This window comes from Phyllosticta capitalensis (genome assembly GCF_038381095.1).
Source record: "Phyllosticta capitalensis strain CBS 128856 chromosome Unknown BKA78scaffold_2, whole genome shotgun sequence".
Taxonomy (NCBI): Eukaryota; Fungi; Ascomycota; class Dothideomycetes; order Botryosphaeriales; family Phyllostictaceae; genus Phyllosticta; species Phyllosticta capitalensis.
The window spans coordinates 686,507-707,977 of NW_027117440.1; the positions used below are offsets into that span (position 1 = coordinate 686,507).

At 54.8% G+C, this 21,471-nt stretch overlaps 9 protein-coding genes across 9 annotated transcripts; 4 read left to right on the top strand and 5 right to left on the bottom strand.

Moving 5' to 3' along the window:
* Window positions 1-74: 74 nt before the first annotated feature.
* BKA78DRAFT_71597 (Sec34-like family-domain-containing protein) lies at window positions 75-3,119 on the bottom strand. Its single transcript, XM_066893631.1, has 5 exons — window positions 2,956-3,119; window positions 2,603-2,886; window positions 2,201-2,540; window positions 1,156-2,148; window positions 75-1,107 (listed from the first exon to the last, which is right to left on the bottom strand). Exons 1-5 carry the CDS (start codon window positions 3,061-3,063, stop codon window positions 265-267), a joined length of 2,568 nt encoding a protein of 855 aa, XP_066747461.1. The 5' UTR covers window positions 3,064-3,119; the 3' UTR covers window positions 75-264.
* Window positions 3,120-3,259: 140 nt separating this feature from the next.
* BKA78DRAFT_305051 (regulator of chromosome condensation 1/beta-lactamase-inhibitor protein II) lies at window positions 3,260-5,541 on the top strand. Its single transcript, XM_066887670.1, has one exon. The coding sequence runs from the start codon at window positions 3,380-3,382 to the stop codon at window positions 5,198-5,200; it is 1,821 nt and encodes a 606-aa protein (XP_066747462.1). The 5' UTR covers window positions 3,260-3,379; the 3' UTR covers window positions 5,201-5,541.
* BKA78DRAFT_305052 (putative transcription initiation factor TFIID subunit) lies at window positions 5,472-9,330 on the bottom strand. The gene is made up of 3 exons (XM_066887671.1): window positions 8,974-9,330; window positions 7,788-7,929; window positions 5,472-7,731 (listed from the first exon to the last, which is right to left on the bottom strand). The coding sequence occupies exons 1-3, from the start codon at window positions 9,148-9,150 to the stop codon at window positions 5,834-5,836; spliced, it is 2,217 nt and encodes a 738-aa protein (XP_066747463.1). The 5' UTR covers window positions 9,151-9,330; the 3' UTR covers window positions 5,472-5,833.
* Window positions 9,331-9,468: 138 nt separating this feature from the next.
* BKA78DRAFT_71771 (mediator complex protein-domain-containing protein) lies at window positions 9,469-10,525 on the top strand. The gene is made up of 2 exons (XM_066893635.1): window positions 9,469-9,929; window positions 9,992-10,525. The coding sequence occupies exons 1-2, from the start codon at window positions 9,840-9,842 to the stop codon at window positions 10,439-10,441; spliced, it is 540 nt and encodes a 179-aa protein (XP_066747464.1). The 5' UTR covers window positions 9,469-9,839; the 3' UTR covers window positions 10,442-10,525.
* A 563-nt stretch (window positions 10,526-11,088) lies between these two features.
* BKA78DRAFT_376900 (flavin reductase like domain-containing protein) lies at window positions 11,089-12,747 on the bottom strand. The gene is made up of 2 exons (XM_066892850.1): window positions 12,481-12,747; window positions 11,089-12,418 (listed from the first exon to the last, which is right to left on the bottom strand). Exons 1-2 carry the CDS (start codon window positions 12,533-12,535, stop codon window positions 11,499-11,501), a joined length of 975 nt encoding a protein of 324 aa, XP_066747465.1. The 5' UTR covers window positions 12,536-12,747; the 3' UTR covers window positions 11,089-11,498.
* A 46-nt stretch (window positions 12,748-12,793) lies between these two features.
* On the top strand, window positions 12,794-13,392 carry BKA78DRAFT_292285 (mitochondrial 54S ribosomal protein bL31m; the record flags this gene model as incomplete). The annotated part of the gene is made up of 2 exons (XM_066886029.1): window positions 12,794-13,135; window positions 13,198-13,392. 2 exons carry the CDS (start codon window positions 12,794-12,796, stop codon window positions 13,390-13,392), a joined length of 537 nt encoding a protein of 178 aa, XP_066747466.1.
* A 154-nt stretch (window positions 13,393-13,546) lies between these two features.
* BKA78DRAFT_349627 (uncharacterized protein) lies at window positions 13,547-15,131 on the bottom strand (the record flags this gene model as incomplete). The annotated part of the gene is made up of 2 exons (XM_066890835.1): window positions 13,547-15,021; window positions 15,071-15,131. 2 exons carry the CDS (start codon window positions 15,129-15,131, stop codon window positions 13,547-13,549), a joined length of 1,536 nt encoding a protein of 511 aa, XP_066747467.1.
* A 445-nt stretch (window positions 15,132-15,576) lies between these two features.
* Window positions 15,577-17,335, top strand: BKA78DRAFT_349628 (uncharacterized protein; the record flags this gene model as incomplete). Its single annotated transcript, XM_066890836.1, has 3 exons — window positions 15,577-15,687; window positions 15,734-17,103; window positions 17,158-17,335. 3 exons carry the CDS (start codon window positions 15,577-15,579, stop codon window positions 17,333-17,335), a joined length of 1,659 nt encoding a protein of 552 aa, XP_066747468.1.
* Window positions 17,336-19,129: 1,794 nt separating this feature from the next.
* BKA78DRAFT_292288 (putative oxysterol binding protein) lies at window positions 19,130-20,998 on the bottom strand (the record flags this gene model as incomplete). The annotated part of the gene is made up of 7 exons (XM_066886030.1): window positions 19,130-19,800; window positions 19,850-20,204; window positions 20,268-20,327; window positions 20,383-20,452; window positions 20,503-20,542; window positions 20,594-20,670; window positions 20,820-20,998. 7 exons carry the CDS (start codon window positions 20,996-20,998, stop codon window positions 19,130-19,132), a joined length of 1,452 nt encoding a protein of 483 aa, XP_066747469.1.
* Window positions 20,999-21,471: the final 473 nt, after the last annotated feature.

Sequence of the window (21,471 nt, forward strand, 5' to 3'; positions counted from 1 at the left end):
CCCGCAATACTGAGTAAGGTACGGACAGCTACAAGCAAGTTCAGTGGACGCTGAGCGCTCACTGAACACTCCGCGAACATTCAGCACGGTTTGCTACGTTCGAAGTTGCTGTTTGCGCGTGCTCATTGGATGGATGGTGGGATAGAGTTTGCTCTGGGTTCGAGGGGCGTGGTTTTGGGGGCATGGCATCCGATCTCTTCTCACATTTCCGCTGCTGCTCCATTTCCGACCATGGTGGATGCAAATCATTCATGTCTACACATATCATACACTCCCCTCCCGACTGACACCACTACTCGCGCCATCCGCATCGTCGTCCGCATCCTCAGTCGCCGCGCCCGCCATGCCTCCCCACGCCAACGATCCCTGACCCACGCGAAAGACGTCGGCGCACCACTCTTCAAAGACGCCAGGCTCCCACAGCTCATCGGCCCTGCTCTTGCCCTTTGCCATGACGGCGACGCCAAAGCCGCCGGTCTTGTTCGACGACGCCTTGCCGTCGGTCTGCAGGCGCTCCCAAAACGTCTCGTAGTTGGCGACAATCTGCTCGACGACGGCGGCGACGAGCGTCTCGCGCGTGCGGCTGTCGTCGACGTATTCCTCCAGCTTGCGGCGCAGCTCGATGACCTCCTTCTTCGCCGCGAGCTGTACCTCGTCGAGGGCGGCCGTGGGCTGGAAGCCCTTCTTTGCGACCCTGTCGAGAGCAATGGCACCCGTGACGCGGGCGGCCCAGGCATTGGTAAAGTCGCCAATGACGGCGCGCAGGCGACCGTCGAGCTCAGATTTGGCGTCGAGCATGTTTTCGACGACGCGCGGGACGAGGCCCATGCTGACGAGGCGGCCCCAGTTGCGCGGGTTGAAGAGGCCGCCGCGCTCGCGCAGCTCCCAAAAGGTGTTTGTCACGGAGCTGAAGTCGATGCTGACGTCGGTGCTGAGGTATTCGATGTCGAAGGCGACGATTTGCTGTTTGAGGAGGAGGAGGTGCCGGATGAGGAAGAGTTGTGAGTCGGTGGGCGTGGAGCGGTTGCTGATTTGTTGCGAGGCGTGGTGGAGTGATGTTGTGGTTTGGTGCACAATTTGATGTGCGAGGTCGTCAAAAACTTTGGACTGCGAGATGGTCAGTTGTCGCAATGGCACGGTTGATGTAGAGCTTACGTTGACTAAACGGTAGATCTTGCTCAGAAGCCATATTGCTTTTCGTAAAGTAGGATACCAGTCTCGAAAGGCGGCCTCGGCATTGTATGCCCACCTATTGTCCGTCTCGTCTTCTTGTCCAGACGGAACGAGGGGCCCATTTTGGCCCTTTCTGCCAGACAATGCCGGCCCTTCTCTTTTCGGCTCTGACCCACGTCTGCTTTGTATCGGCCATTCGAGGTCTTCGGGCTTGGGCTTGTAATACTCGATATCATCACGCATGATTGTTAGCGAGAGGAAAACTAGTCTCGTCTGTGCGTCCTCGAGCGCTGGTGCAATTAAAGACGCAAAATCAAGCCTCACGGCCGGGCTTGATTCAATCTCTTCCTCCTCTTCCTCCATGTACCGTGACTGTATGAGGGAGCAGAGCTCGCAAAGTTTCACAAGTTGAGTTTCGTGAATCGTCCGCGGTCGTAGATAGTCGTAGAAAGGCTCCATGATTCCCTCAAGAAAGTCGTAAACTCCCCCTTCACCCTCAAACCACTCTCCCCACAGGTCGTACTCGTCAAAACAAATGCCCCGGATATAGCTGATGCCGCTCCTTGCGAATGTGACCAAATCTTTTGACGAACTTGGCGATAGCGAGATTTCGTGCATCTTTTTTGCGATTAGGGGTAGAATTAGCCTGCCTCTAGTTGCTGAATAGCTCTGGTACAGCTCATTCATCAGACTTTGATATTCCGGTTCCGCGTCAGGCTCGGCATCCGCTGGTAGTACTGCGCGCTTTTGAATTTCCAAGCCAAGTTCTTTTAGCTCCGCTGCACCAACACGGAACTTGGCATAGAGCAGCGCAGACATGGTCGTGTCGTTCAATTGTCTGTCCGCTATCCTTTTTGATACGTCTGCAGCTATCTCGCGAAGGGTATTGGTAAAGTGGACGCGAATGAGGGTGAGAGCACGGGTAAGCAATAATTTGTACCGGGATCCGTATGTTGAAGCCTCACTGTGCTTGGGCTAGGATAAAAGGTCAGCAGCCGATCAACGCCAAACTTGGTCTAGAACCTACATGTGTTTGCATATAGTCAATGCAACTGTCCAAGTTTACTAGCATTTCCCTGAAAGCTTCCCCGCGCACAAAGTTTCCAGCTCCAGGGGCATTCAATCTCCGCGTTGTGGGTTCGAGGTATGCGTAGTATTGCAAGTTCTCTGCCATGTCATCGGCGAGCTTCGTGATGCGCTTCTGATCTGCTATGAGGCCTTCGCATTGTTTCTGGAATGTCGTTGTCTGCGCCGCGACAGCCTTGAACGAGTCGGAGAGCGAGGAGAGGAGGTCAAGAGCGGTATTAGTGCTTTCAAGCAGGGAATCGAGGTGTCTGTGGGAAAGATGGAGCTGGTCTCGGTATAATCTGTTCAATTGCAACACCAACGTTAGCGCATGGCAGAGGTGCGGCAGAATCGCACAACTTACTGGTATTCGCCATGACTCGCATCTAGTAGGTCGTCGCTGAGTTGATTGTACCAGGCACCGAAATCCACGTCCGTCCTGAGAAGCTCCTTGGACCTCTTCTTCAATTTGTGCTTTTCCAATTCCTGGTCGCGCTCTTTTGCAATGTGGGCTCTAGCAACATTGTAGAAATCGCTAAACGACTTGGCTCTGCGCGCAACGTCGGCTTTCGGGGGACCTTTGGCTCGTTCAGGCTCCTCTACAATCTCGGGAATAGCTTCTACGGGGTCGTCAGCCTGGTTGCTCTCCTGTGGGCACAAGAATCAATACCATGGACAGACCAAGACGCACCGTCGCGAGGTGGATTGTGGGCTTACGTTGGGCTGCTTGAGGAGCGAGACGCGGCGCCTGTGGCCTGGCTTGGGTCTCTCTGGCTGGGCATAGTGCTCTGGTACCACGGCGCTGATCCAGGCATCTTCGTACATGGCGGGAGGCGAGGTGGGAGGGAGTAGTGGAAATGTCGCGGCGTTGCGCTTGTTGGATTGCGGGTAGCTGGCCTCTCCCGCGGCGGCGGCGGAGCTCAACCCAAGGAAGCCCGCCGGGCGGAAGCCGTGCACGGGCCCTCTCCGCCGAGCAGCCAGAGCTAAAATGTTCCCAAGTCATGACTTCATCCACTTTGTCACTTCTGAACTGGCGCCCGTCTCACCATTTCTCTCGCGGGGCAAAAGCATGTCGCGTGTCTGACCCCTCTTCTTCTCCTACCCACCATCGACTCAATTTCTTATTCGTTCTACCGCAAAAATGTTGCCCTCCCGCACTCTCCGCCAATCCTCGCAGCGCATTAATAAGGCCGCCGCTTCGACCCGTATCCCGCGTGGAAAGCTCAACGCCACCGCGAGGAAAGGCGCTGCTGCTTCTACTGCCGCTTCTACTCAAAATGCGCCGGCAAAGCGCGCTCGCGTCCCTGGGTGGTTGATCATTTTCACTGGCCTGGGATCTGCAGCTGCATTCTATCAATACTCCGCCGGCAACACGATTCGTCGAGCCTACGCCGAGGAGCCTGAGAAGCCCGAGGTCGAGCTCACTTTCGAGAAGCGTCCCAGAAAGGGTTCTACGAAAGAGGAGAACCGCGACATTCTTAGCTCCCAGCATCTTCAAGTCAAGAGGAGCTGGGAAAGCCCTGGAGTGTATGCTTGGGGATCAAACGCTGGCAAGGTCGTTGCGCCAGACTCGGACGAGACCTACATCAAGACTCCGCGCCGGATACCATATTTTGACGGTATCCTCCTACGAGACTTGAAGCTGGACCGCTACTTTGGTGCTGCGATCAACGAGAATGGCGATCTTTTGCAATGGGGTATTGGATATGACAAGGACAGCAGGCAGCCGGCGGCCACGTTGAGAGGCAAGAACCTCAAGTCTCTTGTATTGTCCAAAGACCGCATCATTGGACTCAGCGCCAACGGCAAGGTGTACTCTGTCCCAGTATCAAAGTCGGAGCAAGAAGCAGGCTCCAAGCCCTCGGAAGGCTCGTGGATTCCATTTTGGTCTTGGAAAAGTCCAATTGCTTATCGCAAGATTGAGCCCAAGAATCTTGCCTTTGGAGAAAAGATCACAGACATTGCCGGCGGGCAAGAGCATGTCCTCATGTTGACGTCCAAGGGACGCGTCTTTTCTGCGGCCTCCTCTGCTCTCGACTTCCCGTCCAAGGGCCAACTCGGCGTGCCAGGATTATCTTGGACCAACCGCCCTGAAGGCCCGTACGATCAACCTCACGAATTGTCCACACTTCGGGGCTTCGAAATTGCCAAGATCGCTGCTGGCGACTTCCATAGCTTGGTCGCAGACAAGGACGGCCGCGTCTTCAGCTTTGGCGACAACAGTATGGGACAGCTTGGCTTTGACTACGATCCCGAAGCCGGCAACGTCGACGCCCCCTCTCTTCTCCCTTTCCACAATCTCTACAGAGGCACGGGCCTACAGCCGCGCGTGACAGGTCTCGCCGCTGGCGGCAACAACTCATACTTCACGGTCGACGCAACACGGGTCAGCAACCCCGGAAGCGAAAACGACGAGGCTTCCGTCGCGCGTCGCAACTTAGGCCGCATCACGGCCGACACGTGGGCATGCGGCCAGGGCATCTGGGGCCAGCTGGGCAACGGACGCTGGACGCACCTGCAGGGCACACCGACCAAGATACCCTCGCTCAGCGGCCTCTTCGAGTACGACGAGCTCGCCAACAAGCCGGTCCCCATCCGGCTGGCCAATCTGTCCGTCGGCGCCAACCATGTGGCTGCCGTGATGAGCAACATCGCGCAGCTGACGGCCGACGGCACCAAGAAGGACAAGCACTCGGAGAACGAGACAAACTGGGGCGCCGACATTGTCTTCTTTGGCAAGAACGAGAACTACCAGATTGGCACCGGCAAGCGCAACAACATCTCGCAGCCCACGTACATTCAGCCGCTGGACCAGGTTGCGGAGAGGAAGGTTAGAGGCAAGGAGGAGCATCGCTTCCAGATTACGCCCAAGAAGAAGGTCAAGGTGAATGGCCGCTGGGTCGAGTTGGAGCAGAGGGTAGAGTGCGGTAGAGAGGCTACCGCGGTGTACTCGGGGGTGTAAACGCAAAGACATGTAGAACCCGTCATCTAGCTTTGTGGGCAGGAGGTTTGGTATCTTGTAAAGCACAGTGCTGGTTTGGGCGTTAGGCGTACATCGGTAAGACGGTTTGGCTGGCAAGTAGCGCGGAAGGAAACATCGCAGACAAGTTCTTCGACATCATCAAAAGACACATAAACTTCCCTTACTCCACGTTGATTTTATGCTGCATGTAGCTTTTGTCTGTCTGCAAACAAATCTTTTCCACCACATCACAAAATACACATTCAGAATGTAAAGGTGCAAAGGGGCAATGTGCCCTAAAATTGAACTATCGAGGTGACTAGACTGATCCCATACCAGGCGGGTATTTGAAAAGCGATCCAACTGGCGTCTGCGTCATAACTCAAGAAAAGCACCTCGCAAAGCAGACGATGACCTGGCCGTCTGCTTCATCGAAGACTGGCCTGAACCGTTCAAGCCCACGAAAAAGAGAATATAGAAAATTAAAGAGCCTTCCCCACCGTCCATCTATCCATCCATTGACGCCTTGCCGTGGAAGAAAAGCACCGATTCCGTTGCACCACGTACTCATTCACCAGCTCTCTCGAAAAAGGCTCCTTTTGTTGACTTTGTTGATGTAGGCCTGAGTCGGAATCAAGGCATGTACGCGCTTCCGCCCATGACGAGATTCATGCGCGTAAAGTGCACCTTGTACACAGGCGACTTCTTAGTTGGGAACGCGCTGATCTGGTCGGCCGTAACGACGACGTCCTTGGCCTTCTTCTTGCTGCCCGCAGTGCCCGAGCCGCCAGCTCCAGCAGCAGAGCCGTCAATCTTGGTACCAGAGCCGCCCTCAGCAATGACCTTGCCGTTTTGCGTCGTCGTTGTCTCGGGCGTCTCTTGCAGGACGTCCCACACGCGGACCGTACCGTCGGCGCCGCCGGAAACGAGGACCGAGGACTCGACTGACCAGGACAAGGACCAGATGCCGCCTTTGCCGTGGCCGCGCATGCGCTTGATGCGTGTGCCGGACGCGAGGTCCCAGAGGATAATGTTGCCGGCGTCGTCGGCAGAGGCGAGCTTCTTGCCGGACGGGGAGCACTCAAGCGCGGTGATGTGGGACGTGTGGCCCGTGAACATGCGAAGAGGGTTGCCGTTGAGGTTCCACATGCGGACGGTCTTGTCTTCCGATGCAGTGAAGATGTACGCGCCATTGGGGTGCCAGGTGACGACGTCGACATCGCCATCGTGCCCGACAAACAGCCTGTGAGGCGCAATGTGGTCCGTGGTCCAGAGGCGTGCCGTGCGGTCGTAGCTGCCGGTGAGGAAATAGTGGCCGAAGGGGCCCCATTTGACGTCCCAGACCGGACCACTGTGACCCTTGTATGCTACGAGGCAGGTCCAGGTCTCGAGGGACCACAGGCGGATGGTCTTGTCAGCAGATGCGGAAATCAGCAGCTTGGGACGAGTAGAGGCGTGGCCAGGGCCAGGATACGGGTTCGCGGTCGAGGGGGAGAAAGCCACGGCGTAGACGGGACCAGAGTGACCGATGAGCCTCTTGGAGGCGCTCGGCTTTTCGTTCGGATTGATCGAATGGATGGCTTCACCAGAGAGCGACCAGACCTTGATGTACGACTCCATCATGCCAGCAGCTACGAGCTCGTTGTCGCCGGAGAAGTCGAGACAATTGATGGAGTCAAAGGTGTTGTGAAAGGTGAACATGCAGACGCTGACGCCAGGGCCAACTCCGCCTGTGCGGCCTTCAATCTTGAACCTGTCACGATTCTCTTTGACCTTCTGCACCTCCATCGATACGTCGCGGGCAAGCGACGGGGGCAGTGGAACAGCATCGCGAGCAGGGGCCTCTTCGGTTGATTCGCGCTTGATGCGAGCTTCAAACTCATCAACAAGAGAATTCTGGCCCGGCTGTGGAGGATTTTTGATGTCTTCGTCCTGCAAATCACCACGAACGTCTTCCATCAACTCGGGTTCCATCGGGAGCGGGCCCAGCTGGAGCTTCGCCAGCACTGGTGGTGCGTTGCGATCAGTGTTCGCCGATCCTGGGTTGTGGCCTGGAATGCCCTCGTCTTCGGCAGGCATATCCTCCTCAATCTTGGCACCGCGAGAAATCATCGCTGCGAGGCTCCTTTCATTGCCAGGTGCCGTACGATCTTGCGTGACGATGTTCATCCACTGGGTCATAATCTTAATGATGACCGAGCCACCTTCTTTCTCCTTGGATTCCAGGAATTGGATCAGGCTGTTGAAGGCCATGTTGCTCAACGTGAGGCGATACTTGCTGCCCCGGAATATCTTTGCAATGTTGCTCTCGGCAACATGTTCAGGGAGGCGGATGGTGTGCAAGGAGTTCACGTCGACCTCATGCTCCTGGGTGAACATCTCCTTGTACTTGTCGAAGAATTGTGAAGCGTCTTTGGAGTAGAACTCCTTGTGCATGTCGAGGTATGAGTAGACAAAGACTGGCCACAGCAGTCGACGAAGCTCCGGCTTGTAGAGTCCCAGGTTGTCTTCAATCCACGCACGTAGAAGATCTGGTTACATTAGCAATGGCATGTCACACGCAAGCCGAGTTGGCAGGTTTTCATACCAAACGCCTGCTCGTATGCAGCGCCACCCCGATCTTCAGCACGAGTTATGATAGGTCGACCTTCAGCATCTTGATTCGACGACTCCTTGCGGAGCATCGCCTCAGTGCGGTTGTATCCCTTCTTGTTGAGATATTCCAGAACCTGTAGGCCTTGGTCAGCATTGCTTCTTTGAAATTACCATGATCTGTAAAAGGAATCGCATTTCAGCAGGAGCGGCGACTTTTGGAAGGGTCTCGTTCCACCATGCGTGGTTTTCGAACGGTGGCCAGACTACTTCGATCTTAGGCTCCTCTCTCCGGTTCGCGTTTGCTTCAGGCTGGTGAGACGGATTTTCGCTCTGGTTTGCTTTTCCTTCAGACTGGCGAGGCGCTTTCCGCGTTTTCCGACGCGGTGCGCTTCGAGGGTTCCGGTCTCTTGCAGAGTCGTTCCTCGGTCGACCTCGAGGTGCCATGTTTGCGACTGATTCTGCGACGATATTGATGACCGATGATGAATGAGTCGTGCGCGACGAGGATATTGTCTTTTTGGTGTCTGGCCAGAGAATGGGAACAAGAGTTCCGGGGACTGTCGCAATTTGGTAGGTGCAAAGGCTAGGCGAGCGGCCGGCCGATGTTGGGAAGGCACTGGGTCGCAGAACCCCACGCATGTTGAGAGTTGAACCAACTGGAAATAATGCTGGCTGATCGGCCGCTCCTCGCTTTCAAAGGGCCTGTGGAGGGTGCAAACAGAGAACTTGCCATTTGTTCGGCTTTGTTCGACATTTTGAAGGCTGTCGTGATTGATTCCAAAGGTTGGGACTTGCTGGCCAGTGATCTAGGAGTGGCGTTGCAGGCTCGCGGGCTTGGGTAGCAGGCGACAACTTTGCTCGACAGCAGGCTCAAAGGCTGGTCCTAGGTAATTTGCAGGGCATATATCGTGCTGAGCTTGGGGCGCGAGCACCTCGTGTATCGAGAGAAACATGCCCAACCCGCAGAGTCGGTCTCTGCAACGACCTGTCGAGCAACATCCTCCGCTGACCCAAGAGCTCCACAGCCACAAGCACCAAGTCGACCGCTCCATACTGCTCATTTCCGGGAAGAAGGGCAAGGTCTTACTGATGATTCTGAAGAAAGAGCAAACTTGAAATCAAGACAATTAAATGAAACTGCACAAAGAAAAGAAACAAGAGGAAAATATTCCACCTACGATGTAATTCAGGTTCTGCTGGCTTTGGGCGGTTCCGCCGGGAGTGCCAACCGGAGGCACGCCTCCTTGTGGAGGCATTTGCTGCGAGTTCCCAGCCATACCGGCACTGGGAGGTCCGTTGCTCACACTGACATTTCGTGAGTGAGGAGCTCCATTGCCAGGCGGAGGGCCCGACATCTTTGAACGGGGAGTTCACAGCAGCTGTTACGGGCCAGTCCTGAAGAGATGCCGCCCTCGAGATGATACGAGAATGTTTCTGGGTGCTTCAGATGTCCACAGACGATGTCCAGCGGATTTTGAAAAGAGGGTTTGAAGAAGAGGTGGATGAAAGAGAGTTGTAGAGAGTTGCGACGCACCATGCCCAGGTGAAGTGGGACGTCAACCTTCGCTTCAACATCGGAACCGGCTCCATTAAATCAGGCTTAGCGTAAGGCTTGAGTTGTGGTACGTGCGCAAGCTGGAGCGCACGTGCCTTCAGGCCCCTCCAGCAATTGCAGATCCTCCGCCATGGATTCTTAAACTCCACCGTCTGCTACATCTCTAACTCTCTGGAAGCGTCCCATCGGCTCTGCCGGCTCTCATTCTACACCCTACTTCCAAGACCTCAAAGGATCAGCACGAGGCGGCGACGCAAAGGCCAGTAACATCTGACACTTTCAAGATCTCAACGATTCTGCGAATAGCTATTGAGGATTCGCACGCGAACACCGTCTCAAAGTTGTATTGGGTGCCGATTCGACGGCTTTGGTCTTGGATATCTGAAAAGTTTTTCCATTGAGTCCTTTACGGGGGCTTATCTTCACTTCTCTGCGGAATTTCAACAGCTGCGGCCCTCCAAACGTCGACCTACCTGCGCCAGCGCAAACATGGCGAACACATTAGAGGAGAACAGCGGCGCAAGGGATCATGTCAATCTCTCGGTTGAGCACATCCAAGAGCTTAGCAAAATCAAAGAGGTATCGTCAGATGCCCGCCTGTCTATGGTTCTGCCCTCCAAATACTGAGATGCGCCTTGCAGGATATTCCGAAACTTCTCACCGCAGCTGGCAGCGCTGTCAACGCTCTCACAAACCGCGAGCTTCCTCCACCGCCACCATCTTCAACAACCGACTCTCAAGCCTCCTCCGATTCCCCACTCGAAGCCCGCAAAGCCGCGTTCTCGGCGCACACTCGCACGTACTTTGGTCTTGTGAGGACGATTCAGGACAATCTGATGCGTGAGATTGGCGCGCTGGAAGACGCCGGCGTCATACCAGCCAAAGCAGAAAAGGTGGAAGGAGGCAGCGGCGCGGGCGGAGAGGTCAAGAACGGTGGGCTTGGAGAGCTGGACGTGGGATGGCTGAACGCGCGGACAAGAGATGTCGGAGTTGTGAAGGCGGCAGAATTGGTTGCGGAGGCGAGGAAGAGGCTGGAGACGAGGACAGGAGAGGAGAGAGGACTGGATGGCGAGGATGTACACATGGGGTGAAAGGCAAAAGGGCAGCGTGACGGATGCTCCACGAGCTCTACATATACCTGGCCCAGTACACACCTTTCGAGGGCGAAGCCCAGGTTGTTTGCGGGCAACATTGCCTTCCACAACCTGACTGGAGGCTCGGCACGAGCTCAGAAGCTCAACAAACCCACGTTTCTGGGGATGAAAGCTTGTCGATTGACTCAAGGTGGCATAGAGTGTGCCGAGAACAACCTGACCAGCGGATCAAGACTTCAAGATTCGGCACCAGAATCACCAGAGGAGAGATGGATGAGGCCAAAAAGAAGACTTTTATCTCACGGGCAGCAGAAAGAAAGTGCGTCGAATGCCGTCGATTCTAGGAAATGATCGCGAATCAATGCCAAAAGGGTCCATGGCGACGTTGCGAATGTTCATGATCGGAGTACTGTGTGCTAGTAAATCCGAGCATATCTGAGGGTTTAGGATGTATGTATACTCCTTGCGGTTGCGCATCCTGTGGCTACTCTCTATTTCGTACAAAGGTAGGATCTCAATCCCGCCGAGTAAATCTCGAGTAAATGCGAGAGAGACCTAGACAAGGGGTTGTGTGATGTAAATTCATCTAGCATTTACTCGAACATATTTAGATATTTATACAAACTATGTACATGATCTGTTCCGTTATGGACAGACTGAGCGCAGAATTCCAGTAGCACTTGCGCAAACCCCGCGACGCGTTTCTGGTTGACAGAGAATGATAACGGCGCCATATTTGTCGCTGAGCCCCTGGGGACGCCTGTAGAGGGCACGGGAAGACTATTCGCAACTTCCATTTGAACCACTTTGATAGTATGATGCTCTGCTTTGAAGCAAGTGGAAATGCGCCATAAGTTGTCCTACGGGTCTTGAGGCCCAAAGGATTTTTGGATTGGAGATCTTGACTTCTTATCCAGAAACAGAGGGGCACTGGGTCTGGATCTCTTGTTTATGGCGGCTGGCCCAGGAATGGCTCCAAGCTTTGCCTGATGCTTCGACAGAATCTGTCTTCCGCCCTTGGTTGATCGTTGCGTAAAGATCGAAAATTTTGGCCTCATTTAGACGCAACCAGAGGCTCCTGCTCCGCTGCACTCTTCGTCTTTGCAGGAATCGAGCTCGGTTTCGACATATGCAGCCCATCGGTGTTTGCCTTCGAGACAAAGTGCCTATCCCAGTATCCCAGGAACGAGACGGTTTTATCGGCGTCCGTTGAATCGACGCTCTGCTTCATATTCTGGAATTTGCACACCTCGGCGACGACGATGACGTGGTCACTAACCGATACGCAACTGTCGGGAAGCAGTCGGCAATCTAGCTGTGCAAATACAGCTTTGCTCATGATTTGCGGCGCATTGAGCAGTTCCTGTGGCATTTCGCCTTCGTGGGACTTGACGACCGCCCCTTCTTCTGCGTGGCAGCTGAGGGACGCGCTCCCGTCCGCGAGATTGTAGCGGAGTGTATCCCCCTTTCCTTCAACGAGCTCTGTGAAGCCTGCCTGCGCGTCCCCTCGGGTGAAGAGGCCCGCTATGTGTGCGCCTTCCGCACTTGCTTCCAGAATGTGTATCGCGAACCGCTTGTGATGCGTGATTGCGTCCCAAGTACCACTCGGTTTGCGAATATTGAAGCTGATGATGACATTGCGATCGCTCACGCTGACTGTAGTAAATGACGATACAGTCATTCCGCGCGACGAGGCAAAGGCTTTGGATGTTGTTGTGCGCCGACAAAGCGCAGCGTCCGGGGCAAGTGCGGTCACTACCACAGCGGGTTGCGGTAGTTTGCGCATAACGAGACGCATGGTGCTGTCCATATCGCTTCCTGACGTCGCCTCGTGGCGCTTTCCATTTTGCGTCTTGTTGCTCGTCTCAACTTCATGACTGACATAATTGGTGTTGCATTTCTTCGGTTGCGCTGAGAATCTCCTCGCCGTGAAAGTATTTTGTGGTATGCGTTGACAAGCTCGAGAAGTGGTTTCTGAGGGAAGCATTAGCTATTGGTCCTATCTGGTGCGAAGTTGAATCATGTTTGCGCCTTACTATCCCAACGAAAGAACGCTTGGTAGAAGCGGCGCGAAGCCGGCGAGGCGAACATTAAAGTGGCCGGGCAGACAGAAGGACACAACGTCCAGCCAAAGTCTTAGAAAAACTGGAAAGGAAGAAGACTCGCAAGTACCCGGGGTAGATGGTGGGGACGAGGGGTAGAAAATAAAGTCGACAAGGGCTCCGGGGACGGAGGTCCAGGATAGGCCCATGCGGACGAAAATCCGCATCCGCTCCGCAAAGCACAAGCAAACCTCCGCGGCCGCGCGCATCTTGTCCAGAACATCACCACGAAATCCACCACTCCACAATGTCGACCATTTTCACGGCGGCGCGCGCCCCGCGCCCCGTCGCGCAATCCTTCACGCTCTCCAAGACCCAAGTCAGACACGCGACTCTCATCAAACGGCCAAAGCGTCCCTACCAATTCACCCAAGTCGTCACTCTCTCGGACGGAAGCACCTTCATGCACCGCACCACCTCGCCCGAACCGCTGTACAAGTCAACCAAGGACATCAAGAACAGTCTGCTGTGGAATCCCAGCAGTCAGAAGCTGGCCAACGCTGAAGACGACTTGGCTGGACGGTTACGGAGTTTCAGAAACAGATTTGGTCGTGGTTGGGATTCAGAGGCGGCCAAAAAGGCAACGCATGTAGGTCTATGGCAGGACAGTCGGAGTATCGACGTGGCCTTACCAATGGACTTGGGCTACAGCGGACAATTTGCAGACATGATGCTAACATGGTGTCTTATTCGGCACAGGACAAGGCCGGGACTCCTCCACCGGAGGACGAGTACGAAAGTATGATCGATCTGATCAGTCGATTCAATGCATCGAACAACAACGAAGGCAAGCCTGATGCGGCCAAAAAGCCAGAGTCGGGTAAAAAGGGCAAGGGCTCGTCATGAACATGATCGGTATAGAGAAAGGAATTGATGCTCTTGCACCTGGCCTTGATTGTAATTCTAGCCTGCGGTCATGTGTATGGAAGGGCTCTCGAGGTATATGACGTGCATTAAACAATTGATATGGGTGTGGAGGTATAATTATCAATCCACCGATTTAGTCAAGCCACTCAGGAGCTACCAATGCCTCATGGATATGCCTCGGTAATGATGGCCAGGACCGCAACGCCGCAACCATCTCATCAAGCATCTCATAAGTCACCAGCCGTGTTCTGAAATACTCAGGATTGAGAGTTCCGTGACGGAGCGGATCGTAAAGTGCAGACAGCTTTGGCATCAGTTGCTCGGCAGCGCCAGGCGAAATCCTGTTGAAACGAGTCGCAGGACTTTCCGTGCCGCATTCCATGATTCTGCTCACGACGCGCTCCCAGTAAATCATGTCGCTCATGTTCTGTTCCTGCGTTGGACGACTTGCGCATAGGTCGAGAAGCACCATACCGTTGTCCGATAGTAATTTCGGGAGGTAAAAGTCTTTTTTCGTGCAGTCTATGGGCTCAAAGGGTCTTCGATCCCATACAAGACCAGGAGGATCGCGGTTCATGAGTATCTCTCTGTCCGCATCTTGATGGAAAGTAAGAGCCTGGCCCTTGTTGAATGATGCCACGGCTCTAGAAAGCTGTGAAGAACGTTTCTCGTACTCCTCGCGAGCAGCGACACGTGCTTCTTCCGGAACGCTGTCGTCAACAGCCAGTCGCTCGAGACGGCGCACTTCTCGGGCCCCATTCAGGTATGGCTGGTTATTTATTCGATGTCGGTGGTAGAATTTCTTTCCTGCGGGTACGTCCAACTGATCAAAATCCTTGTACTTCGTCTGCCTGATACGTTCCCACGTACGTGGCCAATCTTCTCCTAGTCGGAGCAGAGTCTTGTGAAGCAGATTTTGACGTTGCTCCGGTATTTTTAGGCCAGCCGCTTCCATGCGCTTCATAGCTTGCCATGTGCTTCTCCATTCGAGCTCGCCGCCACCGTCCGCACGGGCAGTTTTGCTAAAATCTTCCGCCACGACGTGCATGTGCGATGCGTAACGCCGAGAAATAACGGAGGTATTGTTGTCTATCACCGTCTTTGGTACGACGAGGTCTTTGACATCATCATCGACCCAAAGAAGCGTTCGCACAGGACCATGCTTTTGAATGCCAGACCGACACCAGGCCTCGCGCAAGAGATTGAGGATTCTTCCACGTCTTAAGACTTTGTCTTTGGTTTTCACCGCCGCGCCCGTTGAGCGAATGCCAGCAAGTCTTGTCAGATTCATTAAGATGAGGGTGGATGTCGAGGATTTGGTTGGAACTGGTGAAATCTCCGTCCAGGGGACAAGACCTTCGTCGACAACTCTCGTAAGACTTTGTGGGTCGGAACCGTTGTATGGAACATGGGTATAGCTCGGGTCAGACTGCAGTAGACGCTCTACGAATGGGTAAAATCGTTGGTCGTCTTCGATCAGAACATGACGCTTTGGGCGCAACAGATTGTTGATGGTCGACGACCAGAGCCCAGTGCCTGGGTTCACGTCTATGATGTTGCAGCCGTCATATTGCTGGAGGGAAGGCGCAAGGAGATCAGCGGCAGTCGCTTTCATCTGATCAGCAGGGTAATCCAAAAGAGACAAGTCGGCACGTACTGCATAGCTCAAAGTCCACCACTTCGCTATGCGCTGCGAGTGGATCTCCTCTCTTCGTCATCTGGAGAACATTTTTAATCTCATCCTTCAGCGGTCTTGTTGCCTCGGCACTCTGGTATGGGCCATGCCGGAATTGAAGGCGTAGCGCTCGTGTAGCTCTCATGCCCGGCACAAGGCTAACAATCAATGACTGAAGCAAATCGAAAATAGAGCGAGTTCAATAAGACGCGGTGCGCGCGGGCCCCAGATTTTGGCGCGTGGCCAGAGGCGGTGGAGAAGGCGGAGAGCTGCAGGTGACATGGGTGACGCGCCCATCACTCAACCATCTCTCTCTCCATCCAACGCCCAGGACTTTGCTACGCTGTCAAGTGTGCGATATCATGAAGCACAATTTCCATGCCTGGCAGCACCCAAATCGGTGAAGATCCTGCCTGAGAAACTCCTCCTCGCCCTCCTCCTCCTCCGAGCAACCCGTTCCCGACTCGGCCCTCGCGCCTCAGATTGCCATGGATCCCCTCAGCGTGGAAGAAATCGTGCAACGAGCCGGAAACTTTGACTACAACGCCCTCGTACCCCTACGATACTGGCTACGGAGCGCCGATACCATTCAAAAAGAGGTTCGTTGCCGAGGGCTTCAGTACTTGATTTCGCTAATATTTGCAGGCATCCATTTACGAGCAGGAAGGCAACGACCAACAGGCCTACCTGCTACTTTTCCGACATGCCACCCTAATCCTAGACAAGCTATCGCGACATCCCGAGGCTAAAGACCCCGCGAACAAGGCCGCCTTGCACGAGGCCCGTCAGATTGTGCAAAGGAATCTGCAGAAGCTCGAAGAACTGAGGCCAAAGATAAACAGACGGCATGAGCGCTATGCGGAGATTAGAGCTCGCCAGGATGCCGAGCGAAAGAAGCTGGCTGGCGCACGGCAGACCATTTCGGGGCCGGTGGAACTCACTCGAGAAATGGACCGCCTGAATGTTGGTGGAAGGAGATCCACGGATCCTGCCGGCATGAACAGGAAGCAGTCGCTAGACGCGGGAGAGCATCGAGACCTGGCTGCAAAATTGGCGCAGCGCGAGATTCGGAGACGAGATTTGGCCAAGAGAAAAGTACGCCAGGCGGGCGTGTCGGACGAAGAGGAACACGAAAGACGGACTGCAGGGCTCTGGAATAATTGGGAGGACGACCTTGCTGGGAATGGCTTGAAAGAAGAGGGGGATGATGTGAGCAAGAGGATACAAGAGATAGGTCGTCGTGGTCAAGACGCGCTGGAACGGCGAAGGGCGTCACTCGTTGGCGATGGTCAATCGACAGCCCAGGGAACCTACAATTATCCGACGGTGCCACAGAAACACGACTACCAGTCATGGGACAATGCAGCTATAAAGGCTGCCCAATTCCCAGACACACGACCTCCTGCCGCACCTCCGGCGATTCCACGCAAGGTGCTCTTGGATCCCGCGGGAGGTGGACCAGCTCCTCCGCCGTATCCACGCAAGATTCCTATCCGCACAGAACCATCTGGACCACCATTACCTGGAAAGTATTTGGATTCGGACGGTTCAGCAACGCCGTCTCGTTCCGCATCTGCCACTCCACCGCGGCCAGAGCTCAACTCGAGCGACTACCAATTCAAGCCAACTGCTTTTCTCGAAAACGGTCAGCCCCTCCGAACCGTCTTCATACCGCCTACTCTGCGGCAAGAATTCTTGCGCGTTGCCTTACCAAACACACAACGAAACCTCGAAACGTGTGGAATTCTCTGCGGGACGCTCATCTCCAACGCGCTCTTCATATCACGGCTGGTCATTCCAGAGCAAGAAAACACGTCAGACACATGTGAGACTACCAACGAGTCGGCTCTCTTCGATTACTGCGACTCGGAAGATTTGATGGTGTTGGGGTGGATCCACACGCACCCATCGCAGACGTGCTTCATGAGCAGCCGAGACTTGCACACGCACTGTGGGTATCAGGTCATGATGCCTGAGAGCATTGCTATTGTGTGTGCCCCAAGCAAACAGCCCTCGTAAGTCTCCCACTCACTTTCTCTGAATATAAATCGTTGCTGACTCACTTGCAGATGGGGCATCTTCCGGCTCACCGATCCTCCGGGCATGAAGTCGATCCTCAACTGCACGCAGACGGGCCTCTTCCACCCCCACGCCGAGATGAACATTTACACTGACGCAAAGAAGCCCGGGCACGTCTGCGAGCTGCCCGGCCTCGAGTTTGCTGTTGTCGACCAACGACCCATTTGAATGACTGTAACACTTTGACCAAAACTTTTGAAGGGAGTTGGCTGAAAAACCATGGTCTGTTGTTTCGACATTGGGCACAGGATGAACCACAGGGCACTCGTTCATTGCATTTTCTGTGCCTGGTTTATTGTGGCGAGTACTGCGCATGAGCACAGAATGGTGGACGCAAGTCACACACACACACAGATTATCATCTATCACGTACAAAGGTGCAAGCCTTTGACGAGATCCATTCGGCTCTTCCAACACCAACTTGAGCGGGCACATTTGGCGCATCATCACAGCACAACCATCACAACGCATGTCCCTCCTGTCTACCCACCCACCTTACCTTACCACCACCCCACTTACCCTACCCAACTCCTTCATCCTCCTCCACCGTCCACTCCTCAAAGCGTCCTCCCTCCTCTTCTTCCTACTCCCGTCAAACTCCTCTTTGCTTACATAGTGCGTTCACGGCGTCCTTCGCATCATCTGTCCGTCTTTCTTCCAATTGATACCCGGGGCCGCCTGGGCTCTTCTTGCGCTACACACGCCACTTCGCATGCGTGACTGCCATAAAGTGTGTCTCATGTGAAGAAGTCTTCTCCCGCCGCCCCTCCGGCAAGTCAAGTGCTTATCCCACAGCAACCATTGAAAGCCTCGAATACAGTACAGTAAAGTACAGGACAGGCAGCTCGCCGGCCTGGGAATCGAAAAGAAAAGCCGAGGAAGGAGATTGAGTGGGCAGGGCAGGGCAGTCCAAAAGCAATCAATGCAAAAGTCCCGCCGACGAGTGAGCGTTGGGGAGAAAAAGCAATAAAGGGGCGGACCGGCCGACCCAGCCAACCAACCACGCGTTCGCGATGATCGCATGTCGTCGTACTTAGGTTGGCTCTCTGGCTAGCCGCCGGCTGGCGAAGGAAATCGGCTGGCAGGCTACCACACTAGGCATCTGAGCATTGGGGGGAAACCACATGGGTCAGACAGAGAGAGACATGGGGCAGCACGAGGAGCAGCAGCCGATATGACGCACAATATTCCTGTTGTTGGAGAAATCGAGCAACCCGCCGCAACCGATAAACTGTCGATCGCCCCCCGACGGAATCCCAGTGTGTAGAGACAATGACACGATACCTCAGAGGACAAAACTAAACGCTCACTACTCCCTCTCTTCACCACGACACGCAACATACAAGTAGACTCAATCCATTCTGTTCGGTTCAAAAGCCCGTGTTGGTTGATACCTATCCATTCCTATAGAGTAGGAAATAGTAAAGGTTCCGGTGATGGTGATGATGACAGTGGTGTGGCGGGGACGCTACCTAGACTCTAATATGCAAGTGTTTGACGAAAAAAGACCCAAGGAGAAAGGGGTGGGGGGGCAAGGCAAAACAAGCCAGCAATATACCACTAACACAAAAGACGAAAAGACGGCCCAAAAAAAACGAATGCATCTACGCGGCCGCAATGAATGCCCGCTGCCGCTGCCGCTGCCACCGCTCCGGCTCGCTGCTCTCTCTCTCCCCCTGTTGGGACAACAATACAACATTAACTCCTTCCCGCCAGAAGGTTGACCGTGTCCATCCACCTCATGCTCAAAAGGATGGAAAAGTGCTGCGTGCCCGTGTGCCTCCATTATCACGTCCAAGTAGACGATCTAATGGCACACTCGGATGGCAACATTACGCATTCGACGGGGAGGGCAGAGCGAGATGGCGGGTATGCGCGCCGGAGTGTATTACCCACAGTGACGCCGTACCAATCTCTCGACATGCCGCTCCACACGCCCTCAACTCGCTCAACCCCCTAACTCTACGCACCATACACCTTGCTCTCCTCCAGCTCCCAGTCATCTTTCCGCAGCTTCTCCAGCGCAGCTCTGCCCTCGTCCGTGAGGTCAGGGCGGCCAGCCGGGCTCGTAGCGCCGGTGAAGAAGCGCGGATTCCACTCGGCACCGGTGGTCTTGCGCTCGGCAGCCTTCTGGCGCTGGCGTTCCTCGAGCTCCTGCTTGAGCGTCGTCGCGAGCGAATATTGCTTGGAGAGGATGGCGTCGGTGACCTTGCCCCAGAAACGCCGCGATTCGTTGGGCAGTTGTTGCTCTTCAGGCGGGCAGATTTTGGGCACGGGCGTCAGGGGCGTTACGTCGATGAGGAGGTGCTTGTCCTTTTCACTTGTCAGATGCTGCTTTGTCTCAGATTGGCCCAGGCATCGACTTACGCTGTTCTTGCTAAACGCCTGACTGCCGATCGTGTAATAGATCTTGTCGTGCCAGGAGCCCTCGATGCGAGCGAGAACGTCCTTATCCGAAACCTCTTTTATCTTGGTCTTGGTGTCGTTTTCAGGGTCGTATGTGAAAATGACACCTTCGACCTTGTTCTGAGTCTTGCCCAGCCAACCCTCCTCCAGGTAGTGTAGGATCACTTTGATGCGAGTCTTGGGGCAAGTGATGTAGCATATGTCTGCTACGGAGACGCTGAGAGATCCTAAGGGCACGTTAGCTGTATCCACAATGACAGCGGATAGATGTCGTACCTCTCAACAACCCGCCCAAATGTGCCGCCGGGTGGGTAAGTTGGTACTCCTCATTGTCGCGCCTGTGCAAGGTGATAAAGATTCCGAGATTGTGCGCGCCTGGTGTCACCCTGATACTCGTTCCCGTGAATTTTGCGCTTATCTGGTCGTATCCACGTGCTGAGATTCCCTTTTCCGGGCAGTCTACCCAAAAGGCTGATACAGGTGGGTGGTGCGACGTTTGCTCGGTGAGGTAGGAGATCTTGACCGTCCTGCCAGAAGACGCGGTGCTGATGGCGCTCGCTGCGCTGCTGGCCGGGGTGTCTTTCTTGTTGGACTTGATGGCCGGCGAAGTGTCTTCGACTTCCCAGTTGCACTAGCAGCACGTTAGGCCTGATAAGGTTGGCTCCAGGGTGGTGTGGAGAAAAAGTCAACTCACCCGGAAAAATTCGCCCAATGTCGAGTTGTATGGCTTGCAAGGCTTGCCCTTGACGTATTTCTGTTCTCCAGTCAGCCTGGTGGTTCCTCGACTTGCGCTGTATACCCCGCCATACCAAATCCTTTGTGAACCAGAATCTCAATGTCCCCAGCATGCGACCAAGGGGGTCCTCGGAATCGCCAATGCTGTCCCACCGTCAGCTCTCCGCTCGTATTGGCCAGCCATGCCGACGCACCTTATGAATGTCTCCGGTCTATCCAAGTAATTCCAGTATTCTGCTCAAAAGTCAGATGAGGAAACCCCGACAGTCGTACGGCAGAGCATACCCAAGTTTGGCGTTGGCTCGAGCAATTGTGCTGGCAGAGAAAATCGGACGGCTGCGATGTCGGACACGCCCATGAACCTGCAAACCATCGGCGTCAGCCCCCAATTCGACAGCTCGCGACTGCAACCCGCAAGCCGACCTGGACCAAGGTCAAAGGCCCTGAAAGACGGCCCTCGTACCCCTCCACTCGGTGAACCTTTGCAGCTATGGAGGGCGCGTATCCTTACCTTCGTAGTATTCCCAGAAAAGTCTTGAGCTTGCTGCTATCGTCTGGAGTCTTTTCCACAACGGCTCCATTGGCGCCCGACGTCGAGGCCGGAGTTGCGGTGCGCGATGTGCCTTCAGAGGTGGTTGTGGAGTTTGGGGGCGCGCTCGAATCAACGGCCGTGGAGGTAGACGCCGCCATTTTGTCGGCCGGCTGGTGAGGTAGGGAGGTAGCTAGGAGTGCGAGGAGCTACAGATGCGGAGGTGGCGTTGGATTGTTGGAGGGGGGTGTGGTATGTTGCGCTCGGGGACGATGGTGTCGAAGTGGCGATGGCGAGATGCGAGCGACGACGAGTGCAGCAGAGAGGCGAGGTGAAGAGGTAGTGGTGAGGATGAGAGCAGCAATAGATGGTACGGCGGCGAAAGGTACTTGCGGCTCCAATTCAGTGTCTCTTGGGATCTAGGTTTCCTGACGTAACGCCCGCTGGCGCCATCTAATCGCGGCCTTGGCGTGCACAGGGATGGCAAAGTGAAGCCGCAACAGTCTCAACTTGAGGGGACAAAAGACAAACACCCTCTCAACGACACACGGCACGGTTGCTTGAGAGAGGAGCACTCGACTGCTTTTGACGAGACCACCAGCCTGCACGCCTTTCCGGCCGGTTTCGCTGTCAA